At 43.9% G+C, this 18,024-nt stretch overlaps 1 protein-coding gene across 1 annotated transcript in view; it reads left to right on the forward strand.

Annotated features, from left to right (window-relative positions):
• The window catches only part of TTBK1 (tau tubulin kinase 1), a 405,906-nt gene that overhangs the window by 225,558 nt on the left and 162,324 nt on the right, over positions 1-18,024 (forward strand). The window contains exons 7-8 of the mRNA XM_078647282.1: positions 8,584-8,649; positions 16,797-16,889. Of these exons, the coding sequence (XP_078503408.1) occupies positions 8,584-8,649; positions 16,797-16,889 (159 nt within the window). The remainder of the gene's footprint in view (positions 1-8,583; positions 8,650-16,796; positions 16,890-18,024) is intronic.

Genomic DNA, 18,024 nt, shown 5'->3' on the forward strand with positions numbered 1-18,024 from the left:
CCATCCAATATCCAGCTATGACGCATAGTGACGTTTCCATCAAAGGTGTGTTCATGGGCAGTATATGGGCATTCCTTTCAACCCTCCATGCGTTTTGAGGCAAAGTCCTGTTTACTAACATTCGTACCTAGGGCGGTGCACCAAATAAAAGCACCCCTCCGAAGCAAGTAGTTCAAAGGAGACATATTTTTGTTTCTGAGAATTTTTTCCAACTGGTTTGTGTTCTGCACTGTGAAGTACATCCAGAGAGGGAAACTTTACATGTTAGTCTTGTCCTGCGTGTAGGGTTTCGTACTGGAAGGGCTGGGCTCCGCTTCGACTCCATTGCACCATGGTACAAGGGAGCGCGCATGGCGTGCTGACCTCTACTCTGACTCTATTGCACCATGGTACAAGGGTGCGCGCATGGCGGGCTGGGATCCCCTCTGACTCTATTGCACCATGGTACAAGGGTGCGCGCGTGGCGTGCTGACCTCCACTCTGACTCCATTGCACCATGGTACAAGGGTGCGCGCGTGGCGTGCTGACCTCTACTCTGACTCCATTGCACCATGGTACAAGGGTGCGTGCATGGCGTGCTGACCTCCACTCTGACTCCATTGCACCATGGTACAAGGGTGCGCGCGTGGCGTGCTGACCTCCACTCTGACTCCATTGCACCATGGTACAAGGGTGCGTGCATGGCGTGCTGACCTCCACTCTGACTCTATTGCACCATGGTACAAGGGTGCGCGCGTGGCGTGCTGACCTCCACTCTGACTCCTTTGCACCATTGTATAAGGGTGCGCGCATGGCGTGCTGGGATCCCCTCTGACTCCATTGCACCGTGGTACAAGGGTGCGCGCATGGCGTGCTGACCTCCACTCTGACTCCATTACACCATGATACAAGGGTGCTTGCGTGGCGTGCTGACCTCCACTCTGACTCCATTACACCATGGTACAAGGGTGCATGCATGGCGTGCTGACCTCCACTCTGACTCCATTACACCATGATACAAGGGTGCTTGCGTGGCATGCTGACCTCCACTCTGACTCCATTACACCATGATACAAGGGTGCTTGCGTGGCATGCTGACCTCCACTCTGACTCCATTACACCATGGTACAAGGGTGCGCGCATGGCGTGCTGGGCTACACTCTGACTCCATTACACCATGGTACAAGGGTGCTTGCGTGGCGTGCTGACCTCCACTCTGACTCCTTTCCACCATGGTATAAGGGTGCGCGCATGGCGTGCTGACCTCCACTCTGACTCCATTACACCATGATACAAGGGTGCTTGCGTGGCGTGCTGACCTCCACTCTGACTCCATTACACCATGGTACAAGGGTGCATGCGTGGCGTGCTGACCTCCACTCTGACTCCATTACACCGTGATACAAGGGTGCTTGCGTGGCGTGCTGACCTCCACTCTGACTCCTTTGCACCATGGTATAAGGGTGCGTGCGTGGCGTGCTGACCTCCACTCTGACTCACTTGCACCATGGTACAAGGGTGCGCGCATGGCGTGCTGGGATCCCCTCTGACTCCATTGCACCATGGTATAAGGGTGTGCGCATGGTGTGCTGACCTCCACTCTGACTCCATCACACCATGGTACAAGGGTGTGCGCATGGCGTGCTGACCTCCACTCTGACTCCATTGCACCATGGTATAAGGGTGCGCGCATGGCGTGCTGGCCTCCACTCTAACTCCATTGCAGCATGGAACAAGGGTGCGTGCATGGCGTGCTGACCTCCACTCTGACTCCATTGCAGCATGGTACAAGGGTGCGTGCGCGACGTGCTGACCTCCACTCTGACTCCATTGCAGCATGGTATAAGGGTGCGCGCATGGCGTGCCTGCCTCCACTCTGACTCCATTGCACCATGGTACAAGGGTGCGTGCATGGCGTGCTGACCTCCACTCTGACTCCATTGCACCATGGTACAAGGGTGCGTGCGTGACGTGCTGACCACCACTCTGACTCCATTGCACCATGGTATAAGGGAGCGCACATGGCGTGCTGGCCTCCACTCTGACTCCATTGCACCATGGTACAAGGGTGCGTGCGTGACGTGCTGACCACCACTCTGACTCCATTGCACCATGGTATAAGAGAGCGTGCATGGCGTGCTGACCTCCACTCTGACTCCATTGCACCATGGTACAAGGGTGCGTGCGTGACGTGCTGACCTCCACTCTGACTCCATTGCACCATGGTACAAGGGTGCTTGCGTGGCGTGCTGACCTCCACTCTGACTCCATTGCAGCATGGAACAAGGGTGCGTGCGTGACGTGCTGACCTCCACTCTGACTCCATTGCAGCATAGTACAAGGGTGCTTGCGTGGCGTGCTGACCTCCACTCTGACTCCATTGCACCATGGTACAAGGGTGCGTGCGTGACGTGCTGACCTCCACTCTGACTCCATTGCACCATGGTACAAGGGTGCGTGCGTGACGTGCTGACCACCACTCTGACTCCATTGCACCATGGTATAAGGGAGCGCGCATGGCGTGCTGGCCTCCACTCTGACTCCATTGCAGCATGGAACAAGGGTGCGTGCATGGCGTGCTGACCTCCACTCTGACTCCATTGCAGCATGGTACAAGGGTGCGTGCGTGACGTGCTGACCTCCACTCTGACTCCATTGCAGCATGGAACAAGGGTGCGTGCATGGCGTTCAGTTTCTGATGATATCGATGATGGGGGTACACATTTACCAGTGGATCCATGGACGGATTTCACAATTGACCATCCAGCAGACAATGATTTAGACCTGTACCCAGCCAAGCCAACTCCTCCAGAAGACAATGTATCCCACCATGAACTCATTGCCAGAGCTGCACAATATCATGGGGTGGCCCTGCACAGAGAATCATTAGAAGAGGATTTTTTGTTTGAGACCTTAGGATCCACACATAGGTCGTCACAAACACCTCCTATGCTTGAGGTCATGATGAGACACACTGCTGAAATGTTTTAAGACCCCGTGCGTGCACGTATCTTGACTCCTAGAGTTGACTAAAAGTATAAAGCCTTCCGACACTTTCAGTATTTATCAAAGGCCAGTTACCAATAGATTCACTCATAGGGGGCCATTACGATGGCTGGCGGACTTTGTCCGCCCACCACCTTAACGGTAAACGGGACCGACCCCCAGAGATACGTAGGTCTTGCTATGCCAATTAGGATGCGCCAGCCACCTTGGCTGTTGCAACCGGCATATTATGCATTGCAGCGGGCGGTGTTGTCAGAAGCACCTGCCGCAATGCAAAATATGCATGTTGTGCATTGGCATGCACAACGTGATAGGCACTGTGCGGTGCCTGCCACACTGTGCATGGCAGTGAAGTGGGGTACCATGGGTACCCCCAAGTGCAGGCATCCACCACCACCCCCCCCCGGTGACCCGAAACAGGCCCCCAAAGGCATTCTCTGCATGCCTTTCCATGGCAGAATCTCCGCCAAGGAAAGGCATGCCCCACGCACCCATCCTAATATGGCCGGCGTTGCCTGCAAGGCACTGCCACCATATTGTGGGCCTTTTCCACCCGGCAGGCAATCGTGACGATTGCCTGTCGGCGGAAAAGAGGCAGATAGTCTTTCCGTCCGCCGCAGTACCCCCGCCATGCTGATGTGGTGGGGGTAAATGACCGTCGGGCGGGAATTTCGGGTGGGTGGATCACTACAGCCGGTTTGGCGGTGCCGATCCGCCCGCGCTCATAATATGCCCCATGGTGTCTAATGCTCGTAAGCTGGATAATTCCCAAACATCAGGGGACGCTTCTCCACCAGATAAAGAGTCCAAGTTAATAGACGCTTCTGGCAAGTGCGTAGCTGCTCAGGGTGCCAATCACCAGCGCATTGCAAATATGCAGGGGCTTTTAGCCAGATATGACAGGGCACACTGGTATGAAATGGAGCAATTGCTCCAATATCTCTCAGATGAGCATAAAACAAGAGCACAGGAGTTGGTAAATGAGAGAAAACTAATTTCCAATTCTTTCATAAGGTGTGCTCTAGATGCTGATGATTCTTCTGCCAGAGAGGTCAGCACTAGAATTTTGCTTAGGAGACATGCGCGGTTAAGGATCTCTGGGTTTATACCTGAGGTCCAACAATTCATTCTAAACACGCCATTCGATGAGAAACATCTTGGCCCTGAGGTCGATCAGGCGCTAGAAAAAATGAAAAAGGACACTGAAGTGGCCAAATCCATGGGAGCACTTCAAACAGAGGATCATTTTGTCGTTCCTTTTATCGAGTGGGGTCCAAGACCGCACCCTCAGACCAAAATACCTCCACCTACAAGGGTAACAATCAGTCCTCTCACTCAAGAGGCTTTTTTCGAGGAGGTTATAAAGGGAAAAACTCAAAAGATAGGGGTAGGGTAACACAACCCGTAATTCCCCCTCCGTTAATAAGCAGTGACTTACTCACTCTCCCCCCGACCATACCACACCTGTTGGGGAAGACTTCAGCAATTTCTCCCCATTTGGCAATCTATAACAACCAACAAATGGGTGATTGGAATTATCCAACATGGTTATTGCCTGGAGCTTACCACCAGCCCTCCAAACATTCCACCTCGCTCTCACAAATTGTCTCCACATGTGCAATTGCTCGAACAGGAAGTGCAATCTCTCTTACTAAAAGGAGCTATAGAACCTGTTCCAGTCCATACCAAGGTCCAGGGGTTTACTCTCTGTACTTTCTGATTCCCAAAAAAGACGGTTCCCTAAGACCTATTCTGGATCTCAGAGAGTTAAACCAATGTATACTATCAGAACTCATGGTGACCCTTCAACACATACTTCCACTTTTACAAAAGGCAGATTTTATGTCTACTCTAGACTTAAAAGATGCATATTTTCATGTTCCAATTCTCCCAGCTCACCGCAAATACCTCAGGTTTGTGATAGCAGGCAAGTGTTATCAATTCAAAGTACTTCCCTTTGGACTATTTAACAGGGTATTTACCAAATGTCTGGCAGTAGTCGTGGCTCATCCCAGGAGGCAACATGTTCACGTCTTCCCTTGCCTAGACGACTGGCTCATCAAAGCAAGCACTTACCAAAACTGTCTGTGCCATACTCAAATAACAATAGACCTACTTCATCAAATGGGCTTAACAGTCAATGCACAAAAATATCACCTGCATCCTTTATGGTTGAAATCTTACCTAGGAGCCACTCTAAAGACAGTCAAAGCTCTAGCCTCTCCCAATGTAGCCAGAATTCACAACGTCAGTCTGTGATACTACAGTTTCAACCCAACCAAGCCTTACCAGCCAGGGTGGTCATGCAACTGTTGGGAATGATGGCGTCTTGCATCGAAATTGTACCCCATGCAATGCTTCACATGCACCCCCTCCAAGAGTGCTTAGCACATCAGTGGAATCAGTCACAGGGTCAATTAACCAATCCAGTCTTGGTAGACGACTGTACCCATCGCTCTCTGCAGTGGTGGAACCCACAAAATGTATCAAACGGACGGCCTTTCATCGACCCTATTCCACAGATCGTGCCTACCACACACACATCTCTGACAGGTTGGGATGCCCATCTCCAAAATTACTCAATGCAAGGCCTGTGAAGCAGCAAGCACAAAAGCCTCCACATCAACTATCTAGAGCTTCTAGCAGTTGTTTTTACGCTCAAAGATTTTCCAAACTCCCCTGATAGGCAAAGTTGAACTAGTCCAGACAGACAACATGACAGCAATGTACTATGTACAAAAACAGGGGGGGGAGCACACTCTCTCCAACTGTCAAGACTCGCTCAAGCCTTTTGGAATTGGGCAATCCATCACAGGATTTATTTTCTGGCAGAACACCTTCCAGGGGTAAACAATCAAATTGACGACCTCCTCAGCAAACAGAGACACCCAATTCACGAGTGGGAAATTCATCCCCAAGTTCTCCTTCCATACTCTCAACAATGGGGGTTCCCACAAATAGACTTGTTCGCCACAGCCGAAAACACAAAAAGCCCAATTTTCAGCTCCAGGTTCCCACACATGCTCTCAAAGGGCAATGCCCAATAGATGAACTGGTCAGGGATATCTGCCTATGCTTTTCCACTTCTCCCTCTCCTTCTGTATTTGGTTCGGAAGCTCAAACAAACATCCCTCAAATTAATTCTAGTAGCTCATGCATGAGCCCGTCAACCGTGGTACACCAACCTGTTGGAGTTGTCTCTGGTTCCACATCAAAAGCTGCACCTCCCCTCCAGCGTCCTCACACAGATCCATGGAAAAATCAGACATCGAAATCCAAAAGAACTGAATTTAACAATCTGGCTCCTGAAGTCTTAGAGTTTGGTTATTTAAATATACCACCAGACTATATGAATGTTCTAAAAGAAGCAAGAAAGCCTACCAACTGAGCTTGCTACGCAGCAAAGTATAAAAGATTTGTTACCTACTGCCATAACAACTAAATAAATTCGCTAGATGCTTCTACACAAAACATTATTTGTTACCTGTTACACTTACCGCAAAGCTTATGCATCTATTTGTTTGCATCTCGCAGAAGTTGCTGCGTATTTGCAGAACAAGCAACATTTATCACTATTCAGGGTTCCAGTGATGAAAGCTTTCATGGAAGGCTTGAAAAGGGTAATATCACCAATGATTCTTCCTGCCTCAGTATGGAATCTCAATATTGTTCTTACAAGGCTCATGGGTCCAACTTTTGAGCCATTGTACAAATGCCCATTACAGTTTCTTCCATGGAAATTTGCTTTCCTCATTGCATTCACCTCATTAAGGAGAGTTGGTGAGTTACAGGCATTAACATTGGAAGAACCCTTCATTCAACTACAGAAAGACAGGATAGTTATCTGCACCAACCCTAAATTCCTCTCCAAAGTAGTTTCTGCTTTTCATATAAACCCATCGGTTGAGTTACCAGTGTTTTTTCCTCAACCTGATTCTGTAGCAGAACGACTCTACACACACTTGATGTCAAAAGAGCTTTATTGTACTACATAGGTAGGACAAAAGACTTTCACAAAGCAAAACACGTTTATGCATTTGCTCCACCTCACAAAGGCAACCCCATTTCTAAATCTTGTATTGCAAGATTGATTGTTAAATACATTTAAGCATGCTATGCTAAAGCTAAAAGGACTTTATCCATACCCCCTAAAGTGCAAAATAGGGGCTTCTATTGCATTTTTAGGTAACATTCCTCTAGCTGACATATGTAAGGCAGCTACATGGTCTACACCACACACATTTGACAAACACTATTGTGTAGATGTGTTAGCACGTCAACAAGCTAATGTAGGCCAGGTAGTATTTAAAACAATTTTTCAAACAACTGCAACATCTACAGGTTAGCCACGCGTTTGGGAGCATACTGCTGTAAAGTCTATGCAAAGCATGTGTAACTACAGCACACGTGCCTCGAACGGATAATGTTACTTACCCAGTAAGCATCTGTTCTTGGCATGCAGAGCTGTAGATTCAAATGCACCCACCCACCTTCCCGAGTACCTATAGTTGTTGCAGTTCTTAATTATACATTTATACGCATGGAGATCTCTTTACTACACTTACTTACTTCAATCTCACCCTCTTGCCGTAAAACAATCTAACAATATTTATTATTCAGTGCCAAGATACCATTGGGCTTTGGGTGATACGTGCGCTTTACAAATACGTATGTTCTGTTACAACTAGAATCTCATTTCTAGTCCACACTCTTTGGAGACTCAGCAAGCGTATTTGAATGTCGGGACCTAAGACGTCTGTGGCACAGTAATCAAACAAATGGAATGCGATTCTCCTTGAGTATGTGTGGATGTATGATGTTACAACTCAACTATTACAATGCATGCCTTTACGAGGCAAGTTTTACAACGCAAGTCGTTACAACGACTTGAGTTGGGGGACGCTGGATAGTGAATAGTTTAATTTACAATTCCAACTCCAGTCCCCGTGGATAGTAAATTAAAACTATTCCCTATCCTAGAGCGCCCCCCAGCGCAATTTTTTGTAATGACTTGCGTTGTAATGGTTGCATCGTAATGGTAGTGCGTTGTAACAGTTGCGTTGTAAAGGATGTTTCCCGTCTGTGTTAAAGAAAAGTTTCTCAAGACATGAAATTGTAAAGTTTCTGGTGCCATATTTATTTATTTATTTGCTTGACCGAGTACATGGCTGGTATTGAGAGAGTACGGATTCATAACCTCAGACTCTACAAAAAAAATTGAGTTGAAATTACCAAACTTGGAAGGTGGTGTAATATCCAAGGTAAAATAGAGTCGGCCATGTTCAAAGCTCTTGGGAAAGTCTGTGGAGTCTGTTTGGATGTGGTGAGAGAACAAATTGACAGAATTCCTTACAGCTGAAGTTTGGGGGTGCTGTAAGGGTTCGGTCTGATGTTTGGGGGTACTGCAGGGGTCAAGTCTGAAATTTGGGGATGCTGCAGGCATCCGGTTTGATGTTTGGGGGTGCAGCAGGAATCCGGTTTCTGGGGGGTCTTCTGTTTCATCATGGGACAGAAGAACTGGAGCCTTGTCTCCAGCAGGGCCCATGCTGACCCCCCCTCCCTCTGCTATCTCATGTAATATGTTCTCTTCTCTCCTAGCCTCGCAATGTGGCCGGTTTTCGAGGGACGGTCCGCTACGCTTCTGTGAACGCGCACAAAAACAGGGTGAGTATCCACGACTTACTCCCCCTTCAGTGGAGTAAAGGTGACTGTGAGCAGCTGTAAGTTTCAGGCATGGGAGTTGGTGAACCCCAACAGGCCTTGCTCCTCGCACGTCTGCGTCCACCTAATATACAGAAATGTTTAAAAACAAATGGGTTTACTGAGAGAATATTGATGTAAAAAATATGGATGAAAATATATAGAATGTAAAAATATCTACTCCCTATACTTACACTGGTAAGTACAAAAATATAGAATAAAAAAATTGATGTTAAAAATATATTTGTACAAAATATCGTTTTTAAATATATATCTAAAATAAATGAATAAATATTAAATAATAAAATTAATTGAAAAAAATAAAGTAGATTTATTATACATTTTAACAAATATTACAAATAAACTTAATATAAGTTAAACATCCATACATAATAATACATATATATATTTACTTTAAAACAATTATTAAACTATTTATTTTAATGTATTTTAAAATTATATAAAAATGTACATATAAACCATTAACATAAAATCTATTAAAAAACATTATATTATAAATTAAAACATTAAACTATTTAAAAATCTTTAAATGTAAATTTACCACTCCAGTCAGTGCAACAGTAGGGAAAGTGTTGCATACCGGAGGGGTAAAAATTATTATTTCCACTCCAGTGAGTGCAACAATAGGGAAAGTGTTGGATAGCAGAGGGGTATAAATTACTATTCCCACTCCAGTGAGTGTAACAGTAGAGAAAGTGTCGGATAACGGAGGGGTAAAAATTACTATTGCCACTCCAATGAGTGCAACAGTAGGGTAAGTATTGGATAGAGAAGGGGTAAAAAAATTACTATTAACACTCCAGTGAGTGCAACAGTAGGAAAAGTGTTGGATAGCGCAGCGGTAAAAATTACTATTCAGTGCATCAGTATGGAAATTGTTGGATTGCGGAGAGATAGAATTTACTATTCCCACTCTAATAATTCTAACAGTAGGCAAAGTGTTGGATAGTGGCAGGGTACTATTCCCACTGCAATTAGTGCAACAAAAGGGACAGTGTTAGATTGGGGAATTAATATTCTCACTCCAGTCAGTTCAAAATTTAAAAAAACTAAATATTAACAACAACAAAAATGTTTACAAATATGTAAATATGTTAAAATTCAAAATACAAATATATTTAATATTACAACTTAAAAAATATATAATATTTAATGCATATTACTAATATCTACAAATATTATATTAAATAAAAAAAAAAATTCAAACAAATAAATATTTTTAATTGGAAATTATTTAGAAACAAAAACAATAATCATTACATAATTTACTTTTTTTAATGTTCACCCCTATAACACAACACGATTCACAACCCTCATCTAATTTTTTTAAAAACTACTTACATAGTTAACATAATTAATTACCAAATAAAGCAATCATATTAATTAAAAAACAAATTGAAACTCATAAAAATAATAAACATTACCCCTATAACCCCATAAACCAAAGCTAAAATTAAACTGTACAAAATTAATTACACAATTAAAACTTATTTTCAATAACTAATGTTTTTTAACAACTAATCATAAAGTAGGTCAAATTAATTTACTCCCCACCCTTTACACCTATAAAAGCAAAATCCACGCACAAAAAAAATAAACAATTACCCTAATTAAATATCAATTAATTAATTAATATTAATGATCAGCTAATCATTAATGCATTAAATATAAATTACTTCCCACCCTTTACCCCTCCAAACCCCACAAACCACACCTAAAATAATTGCACAATTTCCATATTTAATTTTCAATTAATTAATTAAGAAACTAATATTTAATTAATTAAACAAACATTACTTCCTGCCCTTTACCCCTATAAACCCCACAACCCTCACCTAAACACAATTTCCATAATTAATAGTCAATCAATTAAATAATATAAATTGATAGCCAATTATTAATTAATTACAAATAAATTACTTCCCACAATTAACATCATAAAATCTCAATTGAATAAATATGAGTACATAAAAATAATCATTCACTTATTATAATTAAATTACTTGACACCCTATTCGCCATTAACCCACAACCCGCTACAGAACAAAACAATGCAAAATGTAATTAAAATAAAATTGATAGCTCACAAAAAGTTAAACTTATATTAAAAAACATTAAAAAAAATACTTATACAAAAAAATACATCATACATTTAAAATAGAAACTTAAATACATAACACTATTTAAAAAATCGAGATTTTAAACAACCATATTTTTGCAAACGATATTACTGACTTCTATATTTTTAAAAACAGCATTTCTTACCTTAAATTCTAAATTCCTGACCACGATATTCATGTTGTCGATCTTTCTGTGTCACTATATTTCCAACTTGATATTTGTGTTAGTCAACATTTCCAACTCTATATTCTGTCTGAATACCAAACAAATGACATATCCAGAGACATGTGCACGGCGGAACGATTACTGCACTCCTGGTGTGTATGCGTGTGTGTGTTAAATGTTCTGTATTTTCATCATTAAACTCATTTAGTCAGAGATACATCTGTGGCTACGTAACCCTCATTCATGGCACCTGCTGGCTCACAGTATCATTTCTCTTCCGCATTCACATTCATTTCAGCACAATTTAAAGCAAGTGAGATGAGCTCTGAGTACATGATAATAAGTTGATCTATTCTTGAGGGAGGGCACAAGAAACCTTCATGTCAGAATCAGAGAAGAGAATGTTCACAGTCTATGTATGTGCAGTGGCCAATAGGATCTCAGCTAATTATACCAAGTACTCCTTATACTGTGCTTGACTCACCCTTGAATAGCGTTGGTTAATTCACTCTTGAATAGAGTTGGTAGACTGCCCCTTGATTAGTATTAGTTGGCTCCCCTTGAGTAGCGTTTGTTTGCTCCCCCTAGAATAGCGTTGGTTGGCTTGCCATTGAGTAGCATTGGTTGACCCCCCTATTCAATAGCGTTGGTAGACTGCCCCTTGAGTAGTGTTGGTTTCTCTCCCTTGAAGAATAGAAGTAGTTGGCTCACCATTGAGTAGCATTGGTTTGCTTTCTCTTGAATAGCATTGGTTGGTTCGCCCTTTAGTAGCATTACTTGGCTCCCCCTTGATTAGAGTTTGTTTGCTCCCTCCTAGAATAGCATTGGTTGGCTTGCCATTGAGTAGCGTTGCTTGACCCCCCTGAGTACCGTTGGTTGACTGCCCCTTGTGTAGCGTTGGTCTGCTCCCCCTTGAGTAGTGCTGGTTGGCTCACCCTTGAGTAGCATTAGTTGAGTCCCCCTTGAGTAGCGTTGGTTGCCTCTTCTTGAGTAGCATTGGTTTGCTCCCCCTTCTGTAACGGTTGGCTCGCCCTTGAGTAGAGTTTCTTGGCTCACAGTTGAATGGCATTTGTTGGCTCCATCTTGAGTAGCGTTGGTTGTCTCCTCCCCCTAGAGTAGAATTGGTTGCCTCACCCTTGAGTAGCATTCGTAGGCTTACCTTTGAGTATCATTGGCTGACTTACCCTTGAGTAGCGTTGGTTGGCTCCCCCTTCAGTAGCTTTGGTTGGTTTACCATTGAGTAGCCTTCGTTGGCTCCTCCCCCTTGGGTAGAACTGTTCAACTCACCTTTGACTAGCATTGGTCAGCCAATCTATAACTTACTTTGAGGCAAACTATGAGGGTCTAACACTCAACAAACAACCACAAGTAAGGTGGAAACCAAGTGATAACAAGCATTGGCAAAGCCAGTAGTGACGCCTTGGTAGGCTGGTGCCAATATTATTTCTTCTTTTTATTTTTTATTGCAAGCATATGTAACATAAATATGGCCATTGTATGCTTGCAATAAAATATATACATTTAAAGAACATTCGCTGATGCAGCCCTTTTAGTTATTTTATTATTATTGTTTTTCTTTTTTGGAACTAAAATAAATCTCCCCCTAACAAAATACTCAAATCAAAGGCAGCTACAATGTTACAATGATACGTACAGACAAAATAACTAGCAGGTGTTTAAAGTTGATACAAAAAAATAAAAATGCACACTCTAAGCCAGCTTTTTCGGTTGTCATAATTGTGAGCTCTGTATTCTGGTATGTGTTGTTGACTCTAGCAAGGGGCACAGATGCCATTTGGAGTGTTGGGAGGTTGAAACTTTGTGTGGTACTCAGTGTGATGAAGCACCAGGAATGAGTTGCTCACAAGGGGCTCAGTTTGTTACGTATATTGACCATGTTGAGGGTGTCACTTGAGTGATTGGTATGGATTAAGATAATTCTTCATGTGTGCTGATGTTGTATGATTCTGGATAGTCAATGATGTCAGATCGATTTAAAGTACATGTTCTTTAATTCAGTTTGCCTTAGAGGTCTTGGGGTTATGGCAGGATAGTCTTTCTGCTTGGAGTTATAACTGCTGAAGTGTGGTGTGTGGTTTTAGGCCAGATTACATGCATCGGTGATTGTTCCTGAGGTGTGCTGGGATTAGTGTTGCTGATTGTTGCTTAGGTGGGTTTAGTGTTGGTTATTGTTGCTGGGTTTAGTGTTGGCAATTGCTGCTGAGGGGTTCTGGGTTTAGTGTTGGTAATTGTTTTTGAAGTTCAGTATTGGTGATTGTGGATGAGGTATTCTGGATTTAATGTTGTTGATTGTTTTCTTGGTTAAGTGCTGGTAATTGTTGTTGAGGTGTGCTGGGTTTAGTGCTGATTATTGTCCTTGAAGTGTGCTGGGTTTACTGTTGGCAATTGTTGCTTGGGTGTGCTGGGTTTAGTGTTGGTGATTAATTATGGGTTTAGTATTGATAATTGTTGGTGAAATAGTCTGGGTTTAATGTTGGTAAATTTTTCTTGGTTTAGTGTCAGTAGTTGTTGTTGAGGTGTGCTGGGTTTAGTGTTGGCTATTGTTCTTGAAGTGTGCTTGGTATAGTGTTGGCGATTGTTTCTTAGGTGAACTGGGATTAGTGTTGGCGATTGTTGCTTAGGTGTGCTGTGTTTAATGTTAGTGACTGTTGTTTGGTTGGCTTAAGTGTCTTGCTATTGTTGCTGAGATGTGCTGGGTTTAGTGTTGGCTATTGTTCTTGAAGTGTGCTGGGTATAGTGTTGGTGACTGTTGCTTAAGTGTGCTGGGTTTAGCATTGGTGATTATTTTTGGGTTTAGTGTTGATAATTGTTGGTGAGGTGTGCTTTGTTTAGTGTTGGCTATTGTTTGTGAAGTGTGTTGGGTATAGTGTTGGAGATTGTTGCTCAGGTGTGCTGGGTTTAATGTTGGTGATTGTTTTTTGGTTTGGTGTTGGTAATTGTTGTTTAGGGTCGCTGGGTTTAGTGCTGATTATTGTACTTAAAGTGTGCTGGGTTTAGTGTTGGCAGTTGTTGATTAGGTTTACTGGGTTTAGTGTTGGTGATTACATTAGGGTTTAGTGTTGGTGATGTTGGTGAGATATTCTGGGCTTAATGTTGGTGATTGTTTACTTGGTTTAATTTTGTTAACCGATGCTGAGGTGGGCTGGGTTTAGTGTTGGCTATTGTTCTTGAAGTGTGCTGAGTATAATGTTGGTGATGTTGTTGCTTAGGTGTGCTGGGTTTAATGTTTGTAATTATTCCTTGGTCGGCTTAAGTGTTGGCTATTGTTGCTTGGCTCAGTGTTGGTAATTGTTGCTGAGATGTGCTGGGTTTAGTGTTGGCTATTGTTCTTGAAGTGTGCTGGGTATAGTGTTGATGATTGTTGCTTAGGTGTGCTGGGTTTAGTGTTGGTGATTATTTTTGGGTTTAGTGTTGATAATTGTTGCTGAGGTGTGCTGGATTTAGTGTTGGCTATTGTTTGTGAAGTGTGTTGGGTATAGTGTTGGAGATTGCTGCTCAGGTGTTCTGGGTTTAGTGTTGCTGATTATTTTTGGGTTTAGTGTTGATAATTGTTGCTGAGGTGTGCTGGGTTTAATGTTGGTGAATGTTTTTTTGGTTTGGTGTTGGGAATTCCTGTTTAGGTTTGCTGAGTTTAGTGCTGATTATTGTTCTGAAAGTGTGCTGGGTTTAGTGTTGGCAATTGTTGATTAGGAGCGCTGGGTTTAGTGTTGGTGATTACATTTGGGTTTAGTGTTTGTAATTAATGGTGAGGTTTTCTGGTATTAATGTTGGTGATTGTTTTCTTGGTTTAGTATTGTAATTGTTGCTGAGGTGTCCTGGGTTTAGTGTTGGCTGTTGTTCTTGAAGTGTGCTGGGTATAGTCTTGATGATTGTTGCTTAGGTGTGCTGGGTTTAGTGTTGGTGATTATTTTTGGGATTAGTGTTGGTAATCGGTGTGCTGGGTTTAGTGTTGGCTATCGTTCTGGAAGTGTGCTGGGTATAGTGTTGGTGATTGTTGCTTATGCGTGTTGTTTTTTTTTGGGTTTAGTATTTGTAATTGTTGGTAAGGTGTGCTAGCTTTAGTATTGTCTGTTGTTCTTGAAGTGTGCTGGGTATAGTGTTGGTAACTGTTGTTGAGGTGTGCTGGGTTTAGTGCTGGTTATGGTTCTTAAAGTTTGCTGGGTTCAAAGTGTTGGCGATTGTTGCTAACATGTATTAAGTTTAGTGTTAGTGATCACTTTTGGGCTTAGGGGCTTGGGCTTTTGGGCTTAGTGTTGGTAATTTTTAGCAAGGTATTCTGGGTGCAACGTTGGTGATTGTTTTTTTGATTTAGTGTTGGTAATTGTTGCTGAGGTGTGCAGAGTTTAGTGTAGGGTATTGTTCTTGAAGTGTGCTGGGTATAGTGTTGGTGATTGCTGCTTAGGTGTGCTGGATTTAGTGTTGGTGATTGCTGCTTAGGTGTGCTAGATTTAGTGTTGTTGATTGCTGCTTGGGTGTGCTGGATTTAGTGTTGGTGATTGCTGCTTAGGTGTCCTGGGATTAGTGTTGGTGATTGTTTTCGGGGTTTATTGTTGGTAATTGTTGGTAAGGTGTTCTGGGTTTAATGTTGCTGTTTTTTTTGGTTTAGTGTTGGTAATTGATGCTGAGGTGTACTGGGTTTAGTGTTGGCTATTGTTCATGAAGGATGCTGGGTTTTGTGTTGATGATTGTTGCAGATGTGGGCTCGGTTTAGTTTATATTAGCGGTGAGTCAATGCATTTATATGAAATGGGGTCTGTGCTACCTGTAGGGCCGAAATGGTCGATGGGTTTGCATTCATGAGCAGAAAGACGTAGGGGTGGTCTTACATGCTGTGGAGGAGTCAGGGAATGCTAGGGTAATGTTGGTTGTCAAGGTGGAGTTGTACTCAAAACAGTGATTTAAATTAGAAATCCATCTGACTTCATCTGTAATTAGAATTTATTTCCAATAGCAAGTAGATTCCCATCTGACTCATAGGGTAGTCCATCGGAATAATTACTGACCATACATACCTTTACATTGCTCCAAGTATGAGGTGAGTAAATTTAAGAAAGTCAACAATCTACACATTGTCAATGTCAGCTGCACGAGAGATCTGGATGAATGCTAACATTCCCGTCTCCACATCTAGGGACTACGTTTCATTACTTCTCCTGCCTGATGCCACCTTAGGGATATTAGGTTCAAAAGGGGGTGGTACCGCTTTTGGCCGCAATAAGTGTGGCAGGGTATGCTCAGACGTGAGTCCCTTGCTCACTTTGCCACTGGATTCAAGCAAGCCGGGCTGAAGACGGCTGTAACGCCAGAAACAGGTCCTTGGAAGCTTGTTTCCGGTCCGGTATGGCTTGGCAGTTCGAGCTGGACTGTTCCCATGAGGCACAAGGTCAGACTGATTTGCATATAGCCATGTCTGAACTGGGGTGGCAGAGTGGGCTAAAGAACGGTGATGGATCAAACCCAGATCTTTTGACTGGGTGTGAGTGTTTGATTGGTTCAGATGCTCCGTCCATTACCACCCCCTTTTGTACCACCTTAGGGATATTCTGCTCCACTGGTAAACAGCCAGTTTAAGCACTTTATGAATGACTGACTTTAGGGCAAAGAGAGTGGCATCCAGGCTTGAATTGGTCACCTATGTTTTCAGCAGGTTTTGGTGGGGGGCGGTTGCGCTGTGGCCAGGTGTTTGTACTGATTTCTATTGAAATTATATGATAACACGTTTATATTGTACAACTTTGCAAAACAACTAACACCCAGTCCAAATTCTGTTTCTTTCTCTCCAGGAGATGGGGCGACATGATGACCTCTGGTCTCTCTTTTACATGCTAGTCGAGTTTGCAGTTGGTCAGCTTCCCTGGCGTAAAATTAAAGACAAGGTAAAGAATGTGTGGGTATTGCATAGAGACACAAAGTCCCTGTGCACAGCGAATGGTGTGGAGTACCGTACCCATAAGGGTGCGTGGACCTCAGCATTGCGTTGTAGCGATGCAAATCAACTCAAAATTAGAATTCTTGTAGCTCTTTTTGTTCTAAAAATTCTGTTATCAAATTAGTTTCAAGGATTAAATACTGTGGAAATGTGAAGCCAATTGTGACCGTCGAAGCTCCCACTGAAGCGGTCGCTCCCCCACGCTCCCTGACTCCTGAATTCCACAGCGCCACACTCCTTCGTGCAGCCTGGTATCGTTGCGCTCAGTGCTATTTAGTAGCTGAGCCTGATTTGCATGATTTGACTCCCGTAGCGCCCAGAAGCGTAGCGCTTGCTTTTACTTGCCTACAGTATTGCGGATTGGCTGATTTGACTCCCGTAGCGCCTAGCATCATAGCGCTTGCTTTTACTTGCATACAGTATTGTTGATTGGCTGAATATTGGGGTAGTGCAGTCTCGTACCTTGCTGAACTGCGTGTATCATTTATTTTAAAGTGCCCACTCTGTCTGCATTTGTGCCTGACTGTGCTCAGAGATCATAGCGCTATCCCGTGCCCCTCTTTCGCTTTCCATTCCTGTTCTACCATCTTGTTGTTGTGATCCCTGGCCAGTGTCTCCTCCCCGCTCCGGCCTCCCAGCTGACCCCCCTCGCCCCTCCCCTCCCACTATCCACATATGACAGCTGCATTTGCGCGCAGCGTTCACGCGCAGCGATCGCACCCCAGTCGCGCCCCAGTCGCACCGAAGGTGCGCCAAAGGTAAGCCCGTCTATTCCCGTCCGCGCCTGGACCGCGCCCAGCGCCAGACCCCCTGGCCCCCGCAAACCGCACTCCACACGCATAACGTATGACGCCACTACCCTCCTAGCCCTGAACACCGGACACACACCGCAATGCTACGAAGCTGCCCCAGGACGCACCCACGGCCCCTTTGCCTGCCACTCCTGCAAATTCGCCTGCATCGAGACCCACGCCAAATCCAAGACCTCTGAAAACAACTCCGACTCTAACCACCTGAAATGCATCCTGTTAAACACCCGTTCGATCCACAAACACGCCACAGAACTCTGGGATCTACTCGAC

This window comes from Lissotriton helveticus, chromosome 6, assembly GCF_964261635.1.
Source record: "Lissotriton helveticus chromosome 6, aLisHel1.1, whole genome shotgun sequence".
Taxonomy (NCBI): domain Eukaryota; kingdom Metazoa; phylum Chordata; class Amphibia; order Caudata; family Salamandridae; genus Lissotriton; species Lissotriton helveticus.